The following is a 23,565-nucleotide window of genomic DNA, read 5'->3' on the forward strand; positions in this document are numbered from 1 at the left end:
TCCAATAAGTGAATGCAGCGCGCTTAGCACAACCAGCTCACAGTAACAACAACCCTCTTCCTGCGGAGGCCATTACATGTGGAAGCACACCCAACGTTAGCCATTATGAGTTTCAATGAGGTATTTAAAAGGAAGTCAGAAGAACCACAGAGACTTAAGAAGCTATTTAAATGTTATTAAAAATCCTGTACTTTCTGGAACTTGCCGAGACAAGTCCGTGCTGTTCTCCAGACTGCGACTGAGAACAGGAGTTTCCGCAGCTGACAGGAAGGCCGACTGGAGCACAGCAAAGTCCCCGTTTTATCATTTTGCGCCTTAAACCTGTCTGTCAAGGATCATGCTGGATTTAGAGATGCTGGCAGCCTTCTGGATGTGACAGGGTAGAGGTAAAGACAAGGTTTCTCATGGGAATACACATGGATACCGCTGTTTTAATAAACTTCGCTGCACTAAAGGTGCTAATTTTCACTAAGGCAGAACGCTAAAGAAACTTTACTATCACTGGTAGAATTGTTTTGTTTTAGGTGTGAAATAGTAAAACCCCATTTTTGCAGTGACTGTGCTCTCACACGTACAGCATGACTTTGTTTTGTCCCTCTATAAATAATGAATCAATGACCACTAACGGCAGGAAGGCTAGGCTATTGTTCAGTGTTGTGCTTTAATCTTCCTTTAAGAGAAATCGGAATCAGCTAAAAGTCGGTATCAGAAAGTCTGCAAAATCCTGATTGTTGTGTCTCCTGTAGCATTTCCAATAAAAGTAACTGCATTATAGACAAGTAAAGCAGAGTAAAAGACGCAAGTATTAAAGAAGTTTAAGTGAACTTTATGCTATTGATTCTACTTTGCCTATTCTCTATAATGTAGTCCCCTTTGAGAGGAAATAATGTTCCTAGTGTTTCCCGCAGGAAGATCATTGGTTAAGCAATACTTCCAAGCCTCCATTCCTCATCTAAATAATCACTGACTTATGTGTGAATAGCCACCCAACATAACCAACAACATCTGCATAAGGCGCTGTGATGTCTGTAAGAGTGGAATTGTCTTAAGACGGAAGAAATCTGCTTTTGTCTCAGGCCCCCTTGGGCTCTTGATCACAGTGTTTTGTGAAAGAAGAGATCAAAAACAAACGTTTAAACACACTTCTCAAAGCGGAGACTATTGAATATTAAATATGCTTTTTGGAGCATATATGGTGAATGAACATCCGGAGGCGTGCTTCTCCTACCTGTTTTAGAAATCTCAACAACAAGGAAGCCATTGTTATGTCTGCGCCGGTGCGGCCGCACTCTGTTTCTATTAAAGCTTAAAAAAATTAAAAAAGCAAAGAAAAGACAAGAGATGGAACTTTTATTAGAGAATCTTAAGCCTGGCATTGCTTTAGCCGTGTGGTGGCCTAAGTCATACAGCGTTTTGGGTTGGAATCTAACAGACAATGTAAATGTAGACAATAATAGCCACCTAACAAAACCATTCAGAGAGAGGGTTGAGCGGGGCCTCTACCCTCTCCGTCAACTCCAGTGTCTAGGACCAACTAATCTGGAGCTATACTTAATGAAGTCACCAAGGGGTTATCTAAAGCAGGTAAGATTTTACCTGCTTATAACCTTTTAACAGAACATAGCTTCAAAAATCCATCTAAAGCTGGCCCAGCAGCCGGACAGCTTAGTGGAGATGAGTGCGTGACAACAGTGGGGACTCCATGTATACCATGTGCATGTGGCTCTACATAAATCTATGTGTAGGTGCTTGCTTGAATAACAAGGTCGTCTTAGAGGATGAAAACCGAGCTTCGGTTGCCTTCTTTACCTGGCGCTCGAGCCGATAATTAATGACGGGAGAAACAAATCCCACAAGACATGAATTTTACATCAGGCTGTTTATAGGCGCTCGTGCCGTTTCTGCTTGATTCAGGGTTACATGACGGGAGCGTGACTCGTAAGTAGTAACAAGCTAACTGACGCGCACTCCCAAATTTGATGCTAAAGAACATGCCATCGTGCCTTCAAAATAAAAAATAAATAATAAAAAAAATAAAGCGGTAAAAAAATATCCTTGGGCTGACAGCTTTATCGACATTTGTTCCTTAAAAGAGCCGTGGACGAGAAAAGCTTTGTCTGACATATCTTGTGTCTGCGTGGGGTAATTTATGAGGCCTGGAGAAACCGAACACTGTGGAGCAGCAGGCGTAGCGCAGTCACAACGAGACAAGTCTGATTCAGGAGGAGGAGACGGCGGAGCAGCTCGCTATACAGACACCCGCGTGCAGACAGGAAGATATATGTGGAGACAGAAATACACTCGGAGCAAAATACTCCAAAACTCCCTGTCATGTACACCTATGAGGTCCACTAAAACAGTCTCCTGCCATAATCCAGCAAGCAGAACAATTAAGGCTGCTCCAAATTCCCTGACTTCCTTTGCTTCAGACTCTATTTCTGTTGCCAAACATGCTTCAGAGCGTGGAGCATAGGCTTAGCGCGTGATACATCTATAAATGTTCGCAGTCTTCGAGGCTCACCTAGAGGTGTCATACAGAGCGTTAGAGGAAAGCAAAGCAGAGCGAATGGCAGAGCTAGCCAGAACATCACAAAAGGGAAAAGAACGACAAAAGACAAACTTTGTCTTATGTGGAACTAGGCCTGGATTAGTAGCACAGTTTCATGATATTTACACAAAAGTAAAGAAGAAAAAAAAGGGTAATTTTTCATCAATTAGGTCATATGTGAAAATCTAAATTTCCCATATCCAGTAAATGCATCAAAACTAAATTTCACCACTATTTTTCAGACTATAAACGCATCAACTAACAGCACATACTTAGGTGCACTGTTTCTGAGTTTAGTAATAGCGAGATATAGGTTAGGGCCATATGCTTTGACCCAGAAAAGAGCCTAATCTTGTAATTCCTTCATTTTCTGTTGGATTTACAACTAACTACCTCTACCAAAGAATCATCAAAAGGTCATCAAGGCAAACTCTTATCCACACAGGTTCCGACCCAGGATTTCAAACTCCTAGGGAGGACTACAATCTTGATAGAGTGTCATTTTCCAACTTTACCTGAGTACCTGACTGGACATGTGGAAGTTTCTCTTGTAGGAAAATGAGTAATAAGTTTCCTACAAATTAATCATTTTATTTTGTTTAATTTAGAAGAGTTCTAAAAGGAAGTAATCACATAATTGGAATAACAGAAAAATGATTGGATATGGTAAGATATAGTTACTAAGGCCAATGTGACGTATTGGTTGTGTTTGTAATACATTTGCAAAGCACAGAGTTCTCTGATATCCAAAGAAAAACATTCTTTAGAGATAAATGGATTTATTAGCTACATTCATCATTTAACAGATGCCTGTGAGTCAGGCCTCATTGTTTCTTTAAATAATTTTCTGACTGGGCGACCAGTCCCACCCGACACGGGGAAGAGAGCCATTATCTCTGCATTTATTTATTTGTTTAGGTTTGATTATGTTAATTTTTTTTGGCACTGGAAATCTATAATGACCACATCTGTCTTCTTTGTAAGCAAAAGAAAACTGCAGGCGTATTTATTTTAGCCAGTTTTACTAGCAACTGATGGGGGAGGGGCAGCGCTGTTTAAATTTCTACTGAGGGCATTCCCAATGTGCGATAAGAAACAAAGTATGAAAGAGAACCTCGGTATGTCTTGACACCGGTAACTGGCCCATAGCTACGTCTGGGTAGCCAGGTAAGGTAATCAAAAAAATGTATTACCTGGAACAAAAGGATGTTTTTTAGCTGAAACAAACAAAGATTTAGTGAATTATTAGGGGTAAATAGCAAGCCATGTCTTAAAGTACAGCGTTTAGATCATGGCATGTAGTAATTGTTCGTGTTCACAGTTAATGTCATCACATTTATTAGACAATTTATATAACGCCAGATCACACCGTGAGCTATTTCTGTCCCTAATTGGTTGCTCATCTACTGACTGTTACAAATGCAATTTAAAAACATTGCAAAAGATTGCTATTCTAATTAAAAAAAAAAAAAAAATCGTCTTAGGTCTCTAAAAAGTGTTCCAGGGCAGGTGTCAGAAGCATAAAGGACGCTAGATGACGACATTTTTCAAAGTCATCTTATACACATTTAAAAATCTATATATGTTTTAAGTTGAGGAAAATTTAGATGTAGGAGCCTTTTTAATGGGAGCAGTGGCCTAGTGATTAGAGAGCTGGGCGTCTGCGTCTGTGAGAGGCCCCAAAGGTCGGCGGTTTGAAACTCAGTCTGTCACTCTGGGTCCCTGAGCAAGACCCTTGACCATAGATTGCTTCCTGTGCGCCACTCAGTGTTGGCAGCACACTGCTCCCTAAGAGATGGGTTAAAACGCAGAGACAGTCTTCCTCTCTGCGGAACTATAAAGGGATATATTCATTTCTTCATCTATTTTTCTGCCAGCTGACTGGCAGTGCGCAGCAACAGACGGTGCATGAGCCGCGCCGTATACTTTATGCTCTCCGTGTCGTCCAGGCACTTTTTCCCCGTCATTTCATTTATAAAAAGATATGATGGGAAATTTAGCGGTTTTGAAACTACAACTTTTAAAAAAACCTTGATCCCAGTAACCAACCAATGCATATGTGGGTACCAAGATGGGACTTTTTATTTTTTCCCCCTCCCCTTTTCTAACACACAGCCCACTTATTGTTCAGTTCTACCAGAATGCTCCAAGGAGCTAAGCCTTTTGAACAAAGCCATCAATTTTACGCCTCTCCTCTTTAAGGCCTCGAATCAATGCTACCTCAAAGACAAATTCATTTTCCCCTTTCTCTCCTTGTTAGTTTGAAATGTTCTCCGCAATTACTGGCTAAGACATCAGTTAATGCCTTTGTACATCACAGAGAATGCATTACCAATGTCCCTCTAAGTTTTCTAACTACAGGCACTGAAATTACCTTTTTTTTTTTGTATCTTTTTTTTTTTTTTTTTTTTGAGGGTTGGGGAGGAGGCTGTTCGATTCACATCTGAGCAGTTGTAACTCTCCCGATATCGGCTTGTGTTCGCAACGTATTAGCAGCCCGCTGATGTTTTCGCTACTTCTGTGTGAATTGTTTGGAACAATAAGCAGGGGGATCAATACGTGGAATGACCCGCGCTAATCGCCTCAACCCGAGGCCAGAATTGAGCAGCCTGCGGTGTTACAAAGACTTTCCTGCGACGTAAAGGAGCAGGCAAGTTGCTGAGGTCAATTATCTCCCGCTTTGATCACTTTGCCAAAACTCTCCTAAAATGAACCCGTAATCCCGCTGCTGTTTCAGCGCCTCTCTAGTGAGAGCATCGCCGGCAAGGTTGATGCCTCTGACAGAAAAGGACGTCGGCGCCGGCTGTTGCAGACGCACATACACACACACACACACAGACACACACAGAAACACAGTAAAAGATGCTCTGGATTTGGTGTAACTTGCTTCTGTGGTCGATGAATCTTAATGGGCACAATTAATTTCCTTTACGCCTCAAGTGCCCCTCAGTTTCAGAGACTGAGACATTATTTCAGCACGATTAGACTACCCTGCAGAATAGGTTCTTTAATTCAGCGACATATCGCAGCCAGCAATAATTCCTGATAGCTGCACCGTACAGCATTATAGGTGTAGATCTGGGGAAAAAGGAGGGGGAAAAGAAACTAATAAACATGGACCGATTATTTTCAAGAGCCCTTTACAGCACACACAGCTACTGCAGCTGCTGATGGCCTTGGCATATTTAGATCCTGCCTCCTTTAGAACACCACATTGCTAAACGCTCTCATAAAACACGTTCAGTGATCCGCTGTGACAAGCTTTGCAGCAAAGACAGGTTTCTGAATGGATCCCAGTGACAGAGCAGTAGCATGAAACCAGCTCTTAGACTAATGGGTGAAATCAACAACTGTGTTGTGTCACCGCAGCAAGTGGCAACGCCGAGCCTATGTGGCATTTATGTTTACCCAGGCATTACAGTAGCTGAGAGAGCACATTAAACCCTTCACTGGAAATGCTTCGTGATGGCTACTTCCCTCCTCTATCCGAGACTCTTTAGAGACACAGAGGGTAATTATGATAATTCACTTGTTAATTACATTTACATAAATCAGGACGTGAGCAGTTCAGCGCGCAGTCTGCACGCATGGCAAACTCGTCAAAGTTCGAGTAGTTTTCATATCAACTCTGACATACTTTTAATTGAGGCTTCGGAGATTCCCGGGGAAACAGCGGGAAAACAAACAAGATGTGCTGACAAGGGGCCAAAGTTCAGGAGCACACAGCCTCCATTCTAAAATCAACCTCTCCCCACATCTCTCTCTTCAATAGCACAGGTCAGGAATCAGATTTCAAGCCTCTAGGCAACCCCCATCCCAAATATTCAGTAGTATTTAAAAAAAAAGAAAAAAGAAAAGACTGCACAATGTATTGCGAAGATATTTTTATCACAGTATCAGTCTGTGTAATACTGCCATAGCAAAGGAGGGGCTGGAATTCGATATTTATTGGCCATTACAATCCAAGTGTCAGGATTGCATGCTTTGCATGGGCTTACGGGGGGAGACGCCTGGGGCCCCAAAGTTTTAAGGGCCCCATAAAAGTTTCAGATGTTTTGCAGGCATGGTTTTCTATAGGATTCCTACAAAGGGCAAGTTCATATCATTAAGGGCTCTGATTGGTTCGATGTTCATGTGGATTAGCAATTTAAAACTAACTAAAATTATTGTCACAGCCCCACCTAACCTTAGAGTCCAGGTACATGGCTGTAATGCTGTAAGTGCATGTGCCCAGCTTTCTTTTAGAAATGTTGCCATGACATGCAACTCTTCAGAAAGGGCAAACAGGAAGATTCTGTCTGGACAAACTGTTTTCATGTGGAAAAGTTTTTTGCTCTATTGCGGCTTACATTCTTGTGTAGGTAGGGCACCCAAACGGACTCTGGCCCTGGGGCCCACATGCTCGTAAACCGACCCTGCATGCCAAAAATGTATTCAGGTTGTTGGATGAAGTCTCACTGCAGTCGTTGCTCACAACGGGCACAGAAATCAGTCATCCTCCATGTGAACTGAAACTCTGTTCAGGAAACAATGCAAATCCTAAAATGAAACTGTTACAGTTAATTATATCTATTACATCTGACATGCAATGTTGTTAAACCAGACTATTGTGTATCTCCTTTGCATTCTTCCTTGGTATATTTAAATATTGCTTTACAATATTAAAATAATTTGTGCTTCAGTTCAATGTGTTTTATGTTTCTTTTATTTGTAATAATTCAAATAATTCAAAATCTATCCCACTTATAAAATCTGGACTGAATTATCCTACTATTAACAACATTGTTTGATGATTTGCGATTTGTGATACCTTTATTTTCAAGATAGGAATTCCAATGCTTTGTATGGCATCATGTACAGGACCAATTTAAGAACTGTGGGACCAGTTTAAAGGGGACATATAATGCAAAATCCAGTTTTCTAGCCCTTAAATACATTTTGTTGTGTACTTGGAGTCGCTAGGAGTGCAGGAAAGTTTCCAGTAAAGTCAGTCAAGGTGATGCATAGATAACTTTATGTTCTGTTTGGGTCATATTTTTTAATCCTTTCAGTTTTTTCTATTCTCTTTTATGTTTTTTGAGCAAAACGTCACAATATTAGCTGCGGAGCTGCTAAACAAGGTCATGGACATCCGACTAAATTTCATGAATCCACCATTTTAATTTCTCACCGTGATTTTGTAGTCCAAGCTCAAGGATGCCAAAGCGACATGTGGATAAGTCAAAATGTTTGGTTGTTGGTTGTATTAGTACAGACAATTCATCACACCATCCTCTAGCAGACTACAAACTGGCCGAACGAGGTGGAGTGGAACGCTCTGCAACCTGGAAGGTGTGAAGTGCCTCCTTTGCATTTAATGAGACAGCACCAAAACGAGGTGCTCTCAGATGCAAGAACAGTGGGAAATGACGGGCTATGGGGGCAACAATAATGAGGAACTCAAACCAAAGCATTGCTGTTCCACTTTATATAGACCACACAACTAAATGATTTAAATGTGAAAAGGAAGGCATTAAAAAACATGATATGCCCCCGCTTAAGGCCTAGATCAATGGAATCAAGGAGACTCTAGTGGAGACTCTGCCAATATTCCTTTGATCGGCTCTGACAAGTGATCAGAAGGTTAAATCAAGAAAAATCTGATCTATTTTCTAATTCGTTCATTTGACCGAGACTATTTACAGTCTAGAAACACATCAACCACCTATACACAAGAAATCAGTGGTTAGTAAGATACAGTTTAGGTCAAAATTATTATAATTGTGACAGACATAAATTTAAAATTATTATCAATAAACCAAGAAGTTTGCTTTTGCTAGGAAGTGAGAAAGGCATTTCTCAAAAGCTAATAAAAAGGGCGGTGGAAAGTTATATATATATACCTTTTCTCCGTTTTCAATGGGAAATCATTTTTGGCACTATAGCTCCCACTACAGATTCACTATCAGATTCAAGTCAGGATTCTGGCTGGGCTTATCCAAAACATTAATATTACTTCCAGCCAGAAGAAACATGTTGTTAAAATTAACAGATTACTTTAAACCTAAATCTGCCTGAGGTATGAATAATCTTTTGGCTTAACTGTACTCTTTGATGTATAAATAATTATTTTAATTTTGTCTTTTAATTTTTTTTGGTTGGATTCAAAGCCGCTACTTATACCAAAGAACCGGCAGCACATTTTTCTCTTTCATGTGTTTTAGTCATTGAAAAGGTAAAAAAAAAAAAGAGAGAAATCGGCCAGGGAAAGGCTGATCAGTTTCAATTCAGCTTATTTATATATTTTTTCAATGAACAAATGTCATCTCAAGGCACTTGATCAGTGCATCAAAGCCTGATTCAAGATGGTCTAGAGACCAAAAAAAACCTGTAAAATTTATTTTGTAGTTTTCAAAGATTGTGCCAAATGTTTCTGATGTTCTACAAACGTTAATTTTTGTCTTGTAGATGGGGGAATAAACAATAAGAAAACATTTGTCATACTCAGCCAGCTTTTTTTCTTTACCAAGCCAGGCTTTTCTAATTATGAAATAAAATTCCGGACTTTTTTACAAGTAATGTAATGACAAATCACAACAGATCTCATCATCGCAATAATTAACAATAATATCCTCACCGCATGAACCTTTAGTAGCAGTCCAGTCGGAACCTGATACGTAGCCGTGCTCGGGGGAAGGGCTGCAACCCGACCTTCTCACATCTCATTCAGTCGGGTCAAGATTCTTGTTCACCCACTTCATACAGAAGACTTATGGGATAAATTGGCTTCTGTCAGGTAATTAAACCCATTATCAGCCTGATGTAATGTCCCTGTCTGATGACACATATGTCGCCTCTCAGCACTTCACAGATTAATTTAAGCCTGTTAACTGCCTGACACGATTCTTCACTGTAATGGATCTCCCTTTTCCGACCATTTTTCCTGCAACAGATGCGCCGTGTGCGCCATAAGTCGCCTTTGAAAAATATTAGCCCACAATAGGTTGCTGATTATCGCCTCATCTGTTACAAAAACAAAACGTAAAAGAAAGGAGGAAAAAAAAAAAAGTTGAAGAGGTAACCATGGCAACACATGGTGCAATCCTGAGGCAGAGAAGAGAGGATCACCTCTGTCACACTGTGCAAAAACCCCTTTTCCTACATGTTCCCAGCATGAGAGGGAAGTTCAGGGGGGGGGGCAGTGTAGATAATGGTTTCGGATGAGGCTTGAGATTGAAGAATGCGATGTGGTCCGAGCATCAGCTGGAATGAGTGCCTTGCCTGCCTTGTTTAAATGAAGATGGGCCTCTCCATGTTTTTTTTTTAGCTGTGCCACAAACCCACAGCAGGTTATGCCTTATTCCAAAGGGAATCCGTAATTTCTGTCTGCAAATGAGGCCTTTCCCCAAGAATAACACAAGCCTCTTTCCCTGATCACACCTGAACCGCATCCAGAATTAAAAGTCAGCCATCTGTGACATCCCAAGCCGCATGCCAAAACAATGGAGGAGTTCACACAAAGACAACGGACGACACCTGAAAACGAAGCAGCCGCTCACCTTCAGCGGGATCCGGAGGCCCGAAGTCCAGGTCGTAGCGCAGCACGTAGAAGTTATTCCACACGTACAGCTGGTTGTCCCGCGGGTTGTAATCCACGGCGGTGATGTACTGGTACTCGTTGGGGAAGAGGATGTCCGTGTACTCGCCCTGGTTCAGCTTGGTGTTGTAGATGTAGTCGATCTGGCTGCGGCTGGCCTCGCTCTCGTTCTCCTCGTAGGTGGAGCGCACCACGTGCAGCACGCCGCACACCATGAAGGCGTTGGAGGCGGAGCGCTTGTCGTACGCCGTGTCCCAAGTCCCCTCGAAGCGGAGGGTGTACGGGTTGAGCTGGCTCACCACTATGCGTCCATTGTTCTGCTCCGTGGCGTAGATAACCCAAAGGCCCCTCTCGTCGACCGCCAGGTCAATGTCTGTCTTGCCGCCCCAGCGGTAAGGCGAGGTGTCGTGGTAGTTGGCGTTGTTCACAATGGCCTCGCCGCTTTTGATGCGCGTGCGGAGGTCGAACTTGACAATGTTGCGGGTGCGCTCCTTGTTGAAGAAGATGGCGCCGTCGTAGGCGACGAAGCCCGTGCCGTCCACGCGGTGCGGGAGTTTGTAGGTGGTCGTCTGCCGACCGTTCTTGAAGTCCTCCAGGGAGGCGTACTCGATGAGCGTGTCCGTCCGGTAGGGCGTCCAGGGCATGAAGAAGACCTTGTCCCCGGCCTGAAGCGGGTCTTTGCACCACGAGCCCGCTTGCTGCTCGGCCTCGAACAGGAAGGTGGCGGCGCCTATGCCCTTCAGAGTCCCCGGACAAATGAAAACTGGTGACAGGGGAGAGCGACAGAAAAATACAACAAGGCAGAATATTAAAAAAAAACCCTCAAATGTTAAGACATTTGACAGGCACACTTCTCGCAGTTGTGCCACTCAAGTACAGGACAAAAAGATCAGGGACTTGGAAGCTTTTGACTAGTGCTTTTGTACTATGAGGAGGGGGGGAAGGAAAACAAATGTACGTGTCAAAGTGACTACTCGGGATGAAAAATGTGAGGTTAATAGAACTTGCATCTCATGGGGCTGCTGCTACACTGTACCAGGGACAAAACAAATCAAATGTGTACGAAAAAAAGTTTTAAAGTCCTGCAAATGAAAGACACGGGAACTGGTGGGAGGAGAATTCATAGTGTTTCGCTTTTGTGTGCTTTTTTTTTTTATTGCGGTTTATCCAACACCAGCCTGTCTTTGAAAGTCAAATGCCACACGAACAGCTGCGTAGAGTGGCTATAAAGTGTAAACAACCTGGCTAAAATGCCAGTGCTTTGGGAGACCATGAAAAATCCTTTCAGAACGTTTTCCACCCTTAACACGACAAACATCTTGTTCAGTTCAACCGAAAAACTGTCAACTCTGTTCGAGGAGAAAAGCGAAAAAACTAAACAAAAAAAGCAGACTTAATAGGTGCACACACCTACGATTTAATACTTTGTTTAATCATACTTTATATTCAATTCCTGCATTCATGTTTCTTGAATAAATACCTGTCATCATTTATAGTGAATCTGTTAGATATCAAATAAAATTCTGATGTATGAGGAGAATTATTCTGCCATTTGATCATCAGCATCATATACCTAAGACCTTAGTCTGCAGAGATGTTATGATGGGACTCATCATAGTATCAGATATCAGAAAGGTCTGAGAAAGACCGCTGTCAATAATTGTGGACAATCTGGACAACAGGTGCTTGTCTAAAACTGTACGTTTTTCATAACTGATGAAAAGACAAGACAGAAACTGGTTTGGGGAGGCTGCCAACGGCCTGCCAGTAACACTGAAGGAGCTGCAGAAATTTCTGGTTAGTCCTGCTTGTATTCTACATGTGGGAACAATCTCCTACGATCGCCACGTCTGGAATGATGAAAACCAAATTTTAACCTTTGCCACAATTGTAAAAAGTTAGAAAGCACATCATGAAAACACAATCACTACAGTGTAATATGGCGGTGGCAGCATCATAGTCTGGGGTTACTTTACTTTTTTTATGAAGGTGCCTGTAAGTTTTGACTCAAAATCCTTATCTGTCAGCTATAAGGCTTGAAGATGAAACGGTAGCCAAAAATAAATAATTGACTTCACAAGCAGAAAGTTAAAGTTGTGAAATGGCTGAGCCAGAGTTCAGAACTAAGTCAGACAGAAATGTTCACTTAAAGAGGGCTGCAGAAGAGCCTTGTCCTCACAATCTGATAGATTTTGAGAAATTTGAGCATTCAAGGAAGATCTGGAGAGGCTCTTATCAAAAAGACGGAATGCTGAAATTGAATCAAAAAGTTGTTCACCAAAGCATTAAGCACACTTCTGCATCCAGTTTATCACAGCTTTTATGTTTCTTATAATTTCTCCCTCAAACATATTCTTTTTCTCAGTTGAAAAATTACAAATGTCACGTCAAAAAAGGTAGAAAACGTTTTCAAAGGATTTATCATGGTCTCATTAATTGCGCCACAAACCTGGCATTTTAACAGCGGTGTGTGCACCTTGCTATCTCCACTGTACACGGACACACTGCACATGCATTCTATTATGACTGAGGGCCATTAAGTAACATGAGGGAAAGGGAACAGACTTCACATCTTGTGGTAAGAGTGAACAACAGGCTGTCAGATGGTGGTGGTGGCGGCAGCAAAGCAAAGGTAAAACAAACCCAAAGAAATGAAAAGTGGAGGTAGGGGGAATAGATAGAAACGACAGTGGCAAAGGATTTTCTACTACTTCTGTGGCGAAAGACAAGAGTAACCACTGATGGGTGAGGGAGGCCGCGGCAAGGTTCCAATACAAATTAATTTCAACTGGATAAAAAAGGGAACACAGGGAAATTTTTGTTCCCCCCTTCTTAAACTTTTTTTTTTTTTTTTTCTTTTCCCCAGGCGGTGCCAAACTCACTCAGCCATCACTGCTATTTCACATCACGTGCTATGGGTGCAGCAAAAGTTGGGCCAGGCAAACTGAGACTGGGCCAATTAGGAGGTATACACACAACTAGTCATTCTTCGGGGGAGTCGGGGGTCAGGGGTTACACTGCTTACAAGGGTGGGGGGTGGGGGGGTCCGAGGAATGAATGGACACCGAAAACAGTCTGTGTGTTTTCTTTCATATTGCGAAGAGGAACTTAGTCTGGTGACTATGGTTGTCATTTGAAATTTCGTTCTGCAAATCGTTTTGGTTCCATGGGTGCAAACCATCCTCCTATGGGTTTACAATTTGACAGGAGAAGGCAATCAGGAAGGGGAGGGAGAGGGGTGGGAGGGTGTGGGAGGTGAGGGGATCTGTACTCAACACCACAGAACAAGAGGCCGAAAGGGGCGGTGGGGGTGGGGGTGAAAGGGGAGGGAAGGACCAGAGCCCTCATTTACCTTTTTGCTCCACTTCTATTTCAGGCATTGGAAAAGAAAGCAAAAGAAGAGTGCAAAAGGGAGAGAAAGGTTATCATGAGTTAACTAGTAGATACAAGAAAAGAGAATTAGTCGGAGGGTGCGAGTGTGAAATGAGCCACCAGGCTGGCTGGGATAGAGGAGCAAAATAGAAAGCAAAGTGTTAGCAGAACGTTGTCTCATCCTAGAATAAAAAAAAAACCAGACAAGTTATGGCAAGAGACGAGCTACAGGTCGACGTTTCCAATAAACGCTTCATTTTCGTCGCTTTTTTTTTCTTCTTCTGCCAACAGAGCAACAGTTTACAGAGTAAAAAGCCGAACAAACTCCTCAAAGAGCGCTTCGCCCTAAGTAGCAAGAGACAGGGAAACAACACTCAAAAGTCCCGGTCATATTTCGATGGATAACAGCCTAAGGGAAACAGCACAGGAGTTATTTCTGGCGTGTCTTGGCTGTGGGGGAAATTCGGTCAAAACTTTTGCTTAACATGAATCAAACGGCGGACTTCCAAACCTGCTCGCGCCCACACACGTAAAACACGCCCCTAAAGTTACCGACCCGACTCTCAAGAGAGCCGGCGGCACAAGAGGTGACTGATGGACAGTCTGCCTAATATTGACGTTCTAGAGCGATGCAGCCGAGTGGGCTTTGGTGACAAGGAGAGAAGCTGGAGACAATATGTAAAAAAAGGTTGGCAACTGAAGGACAAAAAAAAAGGAGAAAGAGTTAGTCAGGGAGGGGAGACCGGAGGTGAAAGGGAGGTCTGTTTGAAAGAAGAGGGGAAAGAAGAGTGAGTATTTCCCAAGGTTTACATTTCATCAAATTAAATATGGAGTACTTTCGCAGTCTGGGATAAAGCTGCATTTATAAACTACTCTGTAAAACTCATTTTAAGATGGATTAACTGTAAAATAGTACCTGCTTTAAACAATTTTGCAGCAAAGTTAATTAAAAAAAAATCTAGAGGAAGAGAAGAGTTATGACTAGGTGTGAGAATTCAGTTGATTCTGAGGAAGTAAAAGCAGAATATATCTTAACTTTTTAGGCCTTTTAACAAGTCTTAGGTCAACAAGAGCATTAAATGAAACCATGCGTTCAGTAAAAAAAGATCTTTAAGCCGACGGAAACTGTGAGAAAACATTGTCTCGCCAACCCTTATTAATATGCAGTCATGCAGATAGTTTCAGCTTTATTTGTCAAGCTTAGAAATATATACCCCTGAGATTTTCAGCTGCACCACAAATATGAGAGACGGAGTTATTGAAATAAAAAAATAAAAAAATCGGAAAAGCAGGGACTGTTTGTTCAGTGAGAAGTAGTTCCAAAGTAAACTGATCACAGTAAGGTCTACGGATTAACCGCAGAAACAGCAATGCCGTTTTTTTTTTTTTTTAAGGAAAGATACGGCCAATGAAAAACTCCATTTAATCTGTATGAGCGCGTCAAGCCATAAACCAGGGATGCATTTACTGCCGTTGAAGGAGAAGTCTGGGATAGACGGTGATGGGGACACATCAACAGCCATTTATCACGTCTAAGTCCCCAGAGAAATCCCTCAGTGGAAATTGAATCATGTGGAACCTCTGCTTGAATCTCACTCGGTTTTGCTTTAGTGGTCGGAGCTAAAATGATACATGACTAAAACGCGAAGATTTACTTTAAAACCCCAAGCCAAAGCTAAACTAAAAACACCGCCGACTACAATAAATGATATATCATGCAGCCAGATAAAGTCCGCAGCTCTTGAGAAGGCATGAAAGGCGTCATTTCTTTCACTACGTTTAAAGCTAATGAGTTTGACGTGCTGATTTGTGTCCCATGTGCTCGGCTCCCACAGTTACATATGGCAAATTAAACTGACTGCAACTAAATTTTCAATCTTGCAGTTGGAGATTTACAATCCGTTAGTCAACGCTCAGCTCCCGCTGTTGCTAATTGGCATGCCGGCAACTGTTCTTCCACGTAGCTGTCAGGTAAAAAAAACGAGGATGCAAATTAAGCATGTTTCCATTAGACGGTCTGGAGCAAACGAGGCCGAGCAGTGACCTCGGTCAGCGTTATAGGGCTACCGACTGTTGGCTGCGACTGCGATGAATAGGGTGGAAAGTGTAGCGTTCGCAAACAGGAGACAGAAAAAGACGAAGAAATAAAGAAAAGCTATCCATTTACGTAAAGAGTCGTAAGCAATTTGTTTTAAAGTAAGCGACGAGCATATTAGGACGTGGAAACTTGCGGTCATTTAGAGTTTAACCGCAACTATGTCATAAATGTCCTTTTGCTATAAATAACTTTTTGGTTAGCTTACTTGTTAACTTTGGTCTTTATAATTAGCACTTATGTGGATTTTTTCAGTTGAATATTTCAGACAGTATCATAAGAAGGTACAATGTGGGAATAATTGATTCCTAATGGGTTGCTAATTGACTTTAACAAATTACAATCATGGGTAGAAGGACAGTGTCTTCATATTGGTTCAAGCTTTAAAATGGTCTAAACAAATATTAGGCTGTTTTTATTAGCCAGTAAGCATCAACTTAAAATGAAGGTGGGCAGCTATACCAAACCTTGAAACAATTATGGTTTCAAGACTGCAAAAATGATCCACCATACCGTGCCTGGAGTCTAAAGTCATTTTAACAGGCTGGCCGGAGTGACCTCCCAGCTGAAGGGAGCACTGCCTGTGCCCCGCCTGTTGCTGCACACTGTAGGTCAGCAGGCTGAAGGATAGTGGGACAGCTTTTCCCTTCACTTAAAAAGAGACAAATTCAGCTGTTTGGAAATATTTTCAGGCGCAAAAAATGTATGGAGTGTGAAAGAGGTTATGTCCACACTCTATTGGAAGCATGCCGTTTTAAGACTACAGTTAAGAAGCTACCGGCAACAGTCAGTTCAATTTGATTATCAAATGCCCTTAAAGGCATTTCCAGAGTTATTTTCTTATGGCATTTGGGTCTTCCTCCAGCGATGAAGTGAAAAATAGATACACAAGTGTCGGGGGGGTAGTAGGCACCCAAAAAAAGGCTGGTTATCGGAGCAGAAAGCCCGGCTAATTAAGCAGGTAATACAAGCTTGTTACACTAGAGTGCTGCTATGAAGAGGGGAACAGCAGAAATGTGCAATACATGGCACTACAGGCAAACGAATCAAAATGAAACTGCTACAGATGATTTTGTTGTAACTGAAATAACGAATGTATTATTTTGGTGGAATGAGGGTTTCTTTTCCGTTTTAAGTTAATTACTTAACATCTTGTTATACACAGTTAGTTGTAAAAGTTTGTGTAAATACTGTGATGCAGTGAAATGTTTGCCTTTTAATGGAAGAGAGATAAAACTTATGTTGCCATTTGTTCTGTGCTTATTTGTAACCAACTCAAACGCATTTATGGTCCATAAAACGTCTCAATTATTAAAGCCTACTGAAATCGCATCTGCATGACCCACACTAAGGGAACAGAGAAAAAATGTGCGTTTTGTCGCTCAACTGGGTGAACTGAACCTTTAAACGCCTTAAGAACTGTTACAAGTCAATCTAACTTCAAATCATTAGTAACACAGTGTTAATCCAGACATAAGAGTTGAAGCGTCGTCTAAAAAAGAGAAGCCGCGGTAACATCAGACACTTTACCACACAGCAAAGATTTCAGTATGAGATTGGGGTGGCGATACTTACTATAGGGAACACACTCATACTGGACCTCTAAGTACTTGTAGGTGCCAGGGCATGGATCAGGAAAGACATCAGAGCCAGTGACAACCACACACTGCGTACGGTTGTTGCACCTAGGGGAAAAAAAAGATTGACCAGAGATTTCATCATGACTACCCACAGCAAGAGAACTCCACAAGAGACAACATTAACAACACAAAAGGAGGGAGCGCTTCATTGTTACAGCCTCAGTGACATTGATGAAATCCCAGGCTCGACTGTTACTTTTTGCATTCTAGTTTCAAACCTTGGCGAACGGGGGGGACGGGGGGGGACAAGGGGGGGGGGCAGAGGAATGAGAGCATTAAGGGACGAGTAAATGAAGGCGATGGCATGAATGACAGAGGGAGAGAGCAGCTACAAGGCATGTTGGGAATTACTGTCTTCTGGCTGCTATTGGAAGAGAGGACATTCATTAAAATACACCCGACAGGTGGCGGTGACATGCACTGGAGTGGAATGGGTGGCCTCGAGTATAACAGAGCAGCTCCTCTGCATGTATGCTCAAACAAGACATGAATGTGTCAACTCTATGAAAGGTTATTTGCCTTACAGCATGATATGGTGTCCCTCAGTGAAATAACAGTATGGCGTATGAATTGCAGTGGGTATATATATGTGTGTGTGTGCATGTTTGTGTGCTAGCACATGTTTCTGGGTGTAAAAAAAAAAATAAAGTCAAGTAAAGAGGGAGCAAGAGGGGAAGAACAGCAACAAATATCGAGTTTGTGTAAATACTGTATGGGGTGAAACTGGCTCCGCTCCAATCGAGCTCTCTTCAGGGCCCGGGGATTGAGAATGATGTCAGCAAGAGAGGCAAACAACATGTAAACCGGTACAGAGGAAAAAAAAAGAAACCTCTAACAGTGTTCGGGCTCGAGGTGAACGTTTCAAAAAAGGTCAGAGGCACAGATGCAAGTTGGACACACATTCGAACGGTGGACAACATTTAGAAGTTTAAAAGACGTTGCGTCGCTGCAAAGTGCTGCACAGAAAGGGCAAAAAAAAAAAAAGAATGATGACTATGATTACCCATCTATATAGAGCATAATTAAGTTAAACATACACACATGTAAACCAGCATAAGACTTTGCTTAATGGTGCACATGAATTTACTTTGCAGTGCCCTTTGCTTTAAAACTAATGGCTTTTCAAAATATTGCATATAACTAAAAAAAAAAAAAAAAAAAAAAAACCCGCACAGTCCACACCAAACTTTAAGAAAGAGAACCGGCTATGGTCTAAAAACTTCAGAGACAATGTAATACCAGCTGTATTTCTAGAGGATCAACTTTTGTGGCTCCAGCGTAGCAAATGTTCAAGAGAGCTGCTGCGAGGGAACAGGGTCACAGCGTGAAAATGTGATCTGATTGACAGCAAGTGGGACATGCTGGATCACCTCAAATGCACCGAGCGACGTTCCACTTGATTCAGAGTGAAGGCAGGTTAAAGTCAACTGTTGCAGGTGATCAGAAATAGGCATTCAAATATTGATAAATACTCTCTCGCTGCTGGATTGTTCATTTCAATGCGGCAGATGGTGTGGTGGGATGAACAGCAACATTGTGTAAAATTCTTCACCAAAGAGAGAAAGTATTAGCCTGTAACAACACTGAAGTCAGCGTCTGCATTTCAGCATCCTATTGCTGCTTGCTAAACTAAAGGGTTATTTCATAGTTTTTGTTTCTTTATGAATCCGCAAGGCATTTGATTATATCCAGCTCTAAATCGAATCAAACTGAACTGGATATTTAGTCATCAACGAGAGAGTCTTCTATTTGAGATTGATGAAACATTTATTTCACTTGTCAAAGCACACATGCAAACTACAAATAGGATTCATATATTATAAGCTAATATTATGGGCCCCAGGTATGAAGATGAGTGGTTAAAGCTAGATACTCTGATGTTTGGGACTCTTATTTTGAAGTAAGAAATGAAATAGAACTTGAGTTGCCCTGTTGTGGAGACAAATCTTTCTAAGACACTCTTTCTTCAGCTTGCTGACAACACTTACATCACCATTAAAGAAGGCTTACCACAATAAATAGTTTATCCAGCAGCAATTTGGGTAACCATAAAAAAAACTTGTGCCACAGTGCCAAAACACATAAAAACATTTTTTCAGAACTGTGAAATCTGCAGGTAGGGAAGGTTTCCCTGCTAACTATGATGAAGTTAAGAGTTGTTTCACAGCTTCTTATTGAAAACCAAAAAAAAAAAAATATGATTTTCAATGCTTTCTTGGCATTAGGACATTTTAAAATCAGCCGAGCATAAAAAGCATAACATATGGAGAAGTAAAACCTGGACTATACTATTCTACAGGGATTATATATTCTTAAAATAGTGTGTGTCCTTATTTAATTTTTTTTTTGTTTTCCAAGAAAATAACTCTTAAATCCTGCCTTGTTCTCGAGAACCTGTCATCATGCATTGTCCCGTGGGTTGAATGTATCGGTGCACCCCTTTCATTATCATGCAACGTACTTTAAATCTGCTGTTCAATATGTTATGGAAGAAGCAATTAGCTTCATCTCAACCTGCACGAATTTTAAACTGCACCTAAATCGTATAAGTGATGATAAATCACTAATAAAAAAACATTTAATATTAATCTACAACCTTTTTTTTTTCTTTTTTACTTTAGTTGGCTTTGTGTCACACTGCAGCCAACCTGCAGGACAAAAGAACACACATTGGCACACACCTCATATATATTCACCCAGGCTTTAGCTCCACGTCTGGCTTCTAGCAGCTCCGAAGGGGAACATTTCTGGCTATTTATGAGGTCTTTGTTGTACTAAGCAGGTTGTGTTCAGCTGACTTGACGTGAGCAATGAGCAATGGGACTAAATAAAAACTGTTTAGTTTGCGGCCCAGAAAACTAAAGCCACGAGTTAAAAGGCAGAATAAAAAAAAAAAAGGTTTTGTTAGATGATCCTTTTCTGTTGGTTAACCATCACAAGAGAAGGCCTATCGTATTATATCACCGGATCTTTTGTAAGCACTAAATATTGATTTGTGTACAGGTACAGATCAAAATAGCTTTTTTTTCCATCACTAAAAAAAAAAAAAACCTTTTATGCTGGAACAATCCACTGTAGTATTTTCCTTCTCGGTAATTTGGAGATGCCTCCGCGTTTTAGGAGCAGGTGTTGTAGCTAAGGGTTCTGACAGTCTGTTTATAACGGCAGCGAGTCTCAGCGTGCGAGCTGCACTGCACAGTCTCACGGCGGTCAAGTGTTTGAATTCCACTCGCTTTCTATCGGGGAGCCGCACCTTTGACCGGATAAAAGATTCATTCTGGTAGTTTTTAAAGGGTCAGAGAAGAGGTTGCTATTCAAATCAAGTAATGGAAGGCAAAGAGACGAAAAGTGTATTTAGATCATAATTTTTTTTTTTTACAAGTGAACAGTTTTTGCACCTGCTCCGGTCTAGAGACGGAAAAGGTCAGATTCACAGTCCATTCACGGCTCGTTTCTAAGGGGATGAGGACTTGAATATTAAATGACGTGACCAGAGGTTGCAGCACTTTCTTCCCGAAACTTTCATCCAACTAAACGTTCTTCTTGAAAAAAAAAATAGCTTGATGGAGCTGTCGTGAAAAAAAAGATCAATCCATTTGATTCTTGTCTAGTAATTTTTGAAGTGGGGAGAAAAATAAATAAATAAGAAAAAAAAACTAGCTCTTGACGAATGCTCTCTGTCGCAATTTCCAGAAGCTGCCACTCTGTGCTGCGGACCTCCAACTGTTTCCATCTACCCGCTCTCTTTTAATGTGTTTGTTTATCCTTCTGTGGGGCTGTTGCCTTTTGTTAATCCTGACAGTATTGACTGGCCCATTGTGATGGAGTTTAAATACCCACATTCTAGTTTGCTGCACACCAATGGAGCGCTGAATGGTCTCTGAAAGATTTGCGGCCGCTTTAACGTGCCCATTTATCACATCGCCTTTAATTACGATCAGGAGCCCGTTTCCTCTGATCTGAATCTTTACAATCATTTTGTTTAAGAACTTGTGGCACAGGTTCGTTACAAAGCCTTCGTGTCCTGGGAACTTGGATCAAGATTCATGTCATGTGGAAAAAAATAGAATTATTTATTAAGAAACATGATTTGGTTTTTGTTTGAATCGTATTACTTTTGATGTTTAAGATTAAAACATAATAACGAAAGGTGATACTTTTATAATGAAAAAATATTACTATATAATCTTATTTTTATTTATCTCCGGAAAACAAACTGTCTTGATTGCTCTTAAACAACAGAAATATTCTACAAAAGACATAAGTAGGAAAACATCTGGACAAACTAGCCCCTAATAGCTAGTGTTAGCCTGCCGGGTAACATCGATCTGAGGAAAGCTTGACCCGCTCATTACTTTCAGCTATAAGATGTTTGGGGAGTTTTTTTTTTGTTGTTTTTTTTGTTACATTTATAGTCTGTTTCAAGTCATCCCACAGCCTCTCAGTGTGATCAAGATCTGGACTGTGACTCACGCAGGACATCCCAGTTCTTAGTTTTCTGCCAGTGCTCGATGGATTTACCAGCATGTTTTGACTCATTGTCATGTTGCAGGTTCCGGTTCTGCTTCATCTTCACCTGGACCGTCTGCTTTACAGACGGTCCAGCATTTTATTCAAGCGCCCTGTCGTACAGACAAGAAGTCATGGTGGAGTCGATGATGGTGAGCTTTGCTGGAATGCTGTGTTTGGTTGATGTCGACTCTTCTGATGTCCCAATAATTCAACTCCATTGGATTGATCTGTCCCAAGAACATCATTCCAGATCTCCTGTTGATTGTCTGACATTTTCGTTGGAAACTTTCAATGTGCCCTTGATTTATTTTTATTTATTTATTTTTTTAAATATCAAGGGCACATTATTAAAGAGCCAAGGTTTCTTCCTTGTACACCTCCCATGAAAGTTAAATGGGTGCCGTCTCTTTCCAGTTGTACAGGTACCCACTTTCACAGCAGCAGTTGTAAACGCAAGCTGTAGGTCGGGTTATATTATAAAGACATTCTGGGGGTTTTGAGACTACTTTTAGCATTTTACTATCCTGGAACTCCCTTAGATGGGGCGGACATGAGTGTGTTGGCAGTTTTTGTTCAACGTCCTCAACTTGTTGACCATTTTTCCATACAGCGGGAATGGCAAATTTCTAATTCTTCTTAGACGTTTTTAATTAAGACTCATAAGCAGCAGCAACCCATTTTCGGAAGGCCTCAGACAGCTCTTCCAATCACACCACAGTGTTCACACTCACTTCAACAGCCAGCAGCACAGAACACTAAATGTCTGGGGATTAAACATGGAACCTCTTCTTCAAAATGTTCTTTAACAATTCTTTTTTTTAGTGTTGAGTGGGAATAAATGCGGGGGGGTTTGTGTGATTTATTCCTCTCCAGACATTGTATTACATTTCACAAAATGTTTTAAAAGGTCTTTTTCTCCAGCTTTGTTGTTAAGTTAGAGTTATTACCAAAATATTTCAGTATTTTTGAAACTGATATTAAATATGCATACGTCCAAATATGATAGAACGGGCTCTAGCGAAGTGGCCTAATTTTCACATGACTGTAGGCTCGCAGGAATTCCCCAGCCAGCCGGGGTCTTGACTTGACAACAAATGTGCAGCGGTAGTCGGTGAAAGCAGAGGGCATGGACGCCGTCTGCAGGGGTTTTTACGGCATTCCTGAGCTGGGACCGTGGTGTAGATTTAGAAAGACAGCAGGACCTGATGTATTCATGAAGCTCTTCTGTGGAGCTGCACCTCATGGGAGTAAACAGGAGAGAATGAGGCATGCAAAAAAAAATCCCAGAGCTCTGACACGGTGGGCGATGATGCTCAAAAGCCAGCTTTAAAAGACAGAGCGGCACATTAGACAGTGAACAGTGGTCGTTACTGTTTATGAATAGCTCATCCAGTGCCCTTTAGAAAAAAAAAAAAGAAAAAAAAAAACACGCACACACCTCTAGGGGTAAGCAGCAGTCGAGTTGAAATGTTGCAGGGCTGTCGTTTGACAATGAGGCGGCATCCTGTGAGAGGGTAACCGGGATGAAAGGCGCGGTGATGGGCACTGCTTGCTACCTGAGGCAAAGCCACTTCAATGCACTACAAGTGTTTGAACAAAGCAGGCGCAGTGTTCCAGATAGGGAATTAGGAGGGTGTTCATGTGACTGGCGGTCGCCTCCCTGAGCTACTACCGATTATGACTCAAACAGAAGCAACAACACGCAGCTAGTGTGAAGAGATGCCCCGCATGGATGTCACTTCCTGCCTGTCAAGTCTTAATCTGCGTTGCACTTTTTTTTTTTTTTTAAAGATTTTAAATGTCACCCACATCATTTGGTAAG

At 41.6% G+C, this 23,565-nt stretch overlaps 1 protein-coding gene across 10 annotated transcripts in view; it reads right to left on the reverse strand.

Moving 5' to 3' along the window:
* Positions 1 to 23,565, reverse strand: part of LOC105934788 (adhesion G protein-coupled receptor L2) — a 146,116-nt gene that overhangs the window by 60,589 nt on the left and 61,962 nt on the right. For 8 of the 10 annotated variants that reach the window (XM_036138251.1, XM_036138259.1, XM_036138253.1 and 5 more), the window contains exons 4-6: positions 17,167 to 17,276; positions 13,477 to 13,491; positions 10,087 to 10,887 (exon numbers count right to left, since the gene is read on the reverse strand). In XM_036138251.1, coding sequence (XP_035994144.1) covers positions 10,087 to 10,887; positions 13,477 to 13,491; positions 17,167 to 17,276 — 926 coding nt within the window. The remainder of the gene's footprint in view (positions 1 to 10,086; positions 10,888 to 13,476; positions 13,492 to 17,166; positions 17,277 to 23,565) is intronic. The other 2 variants (XM_036138252.1, XM_036138255.1) reach the window with 2 other exon arrangements.

The sequence above is a fragment of the Fundulus heteroclitus genome, chromosome 6 (genome assembly GCF_011125445.2).
Source record: "Fundulus heteroclitus isolate FHET01 chromosome 6, MU-UCD_Fhet_4.1, whole genome shotgun sequence".
Taxonomy (NCBI): Eukaryota; Metazoa; Chordata; class Actinopteri; order Cyprinodontiformes; family Fundulidae; genus Fundulus; species Fundulus heteroclitus.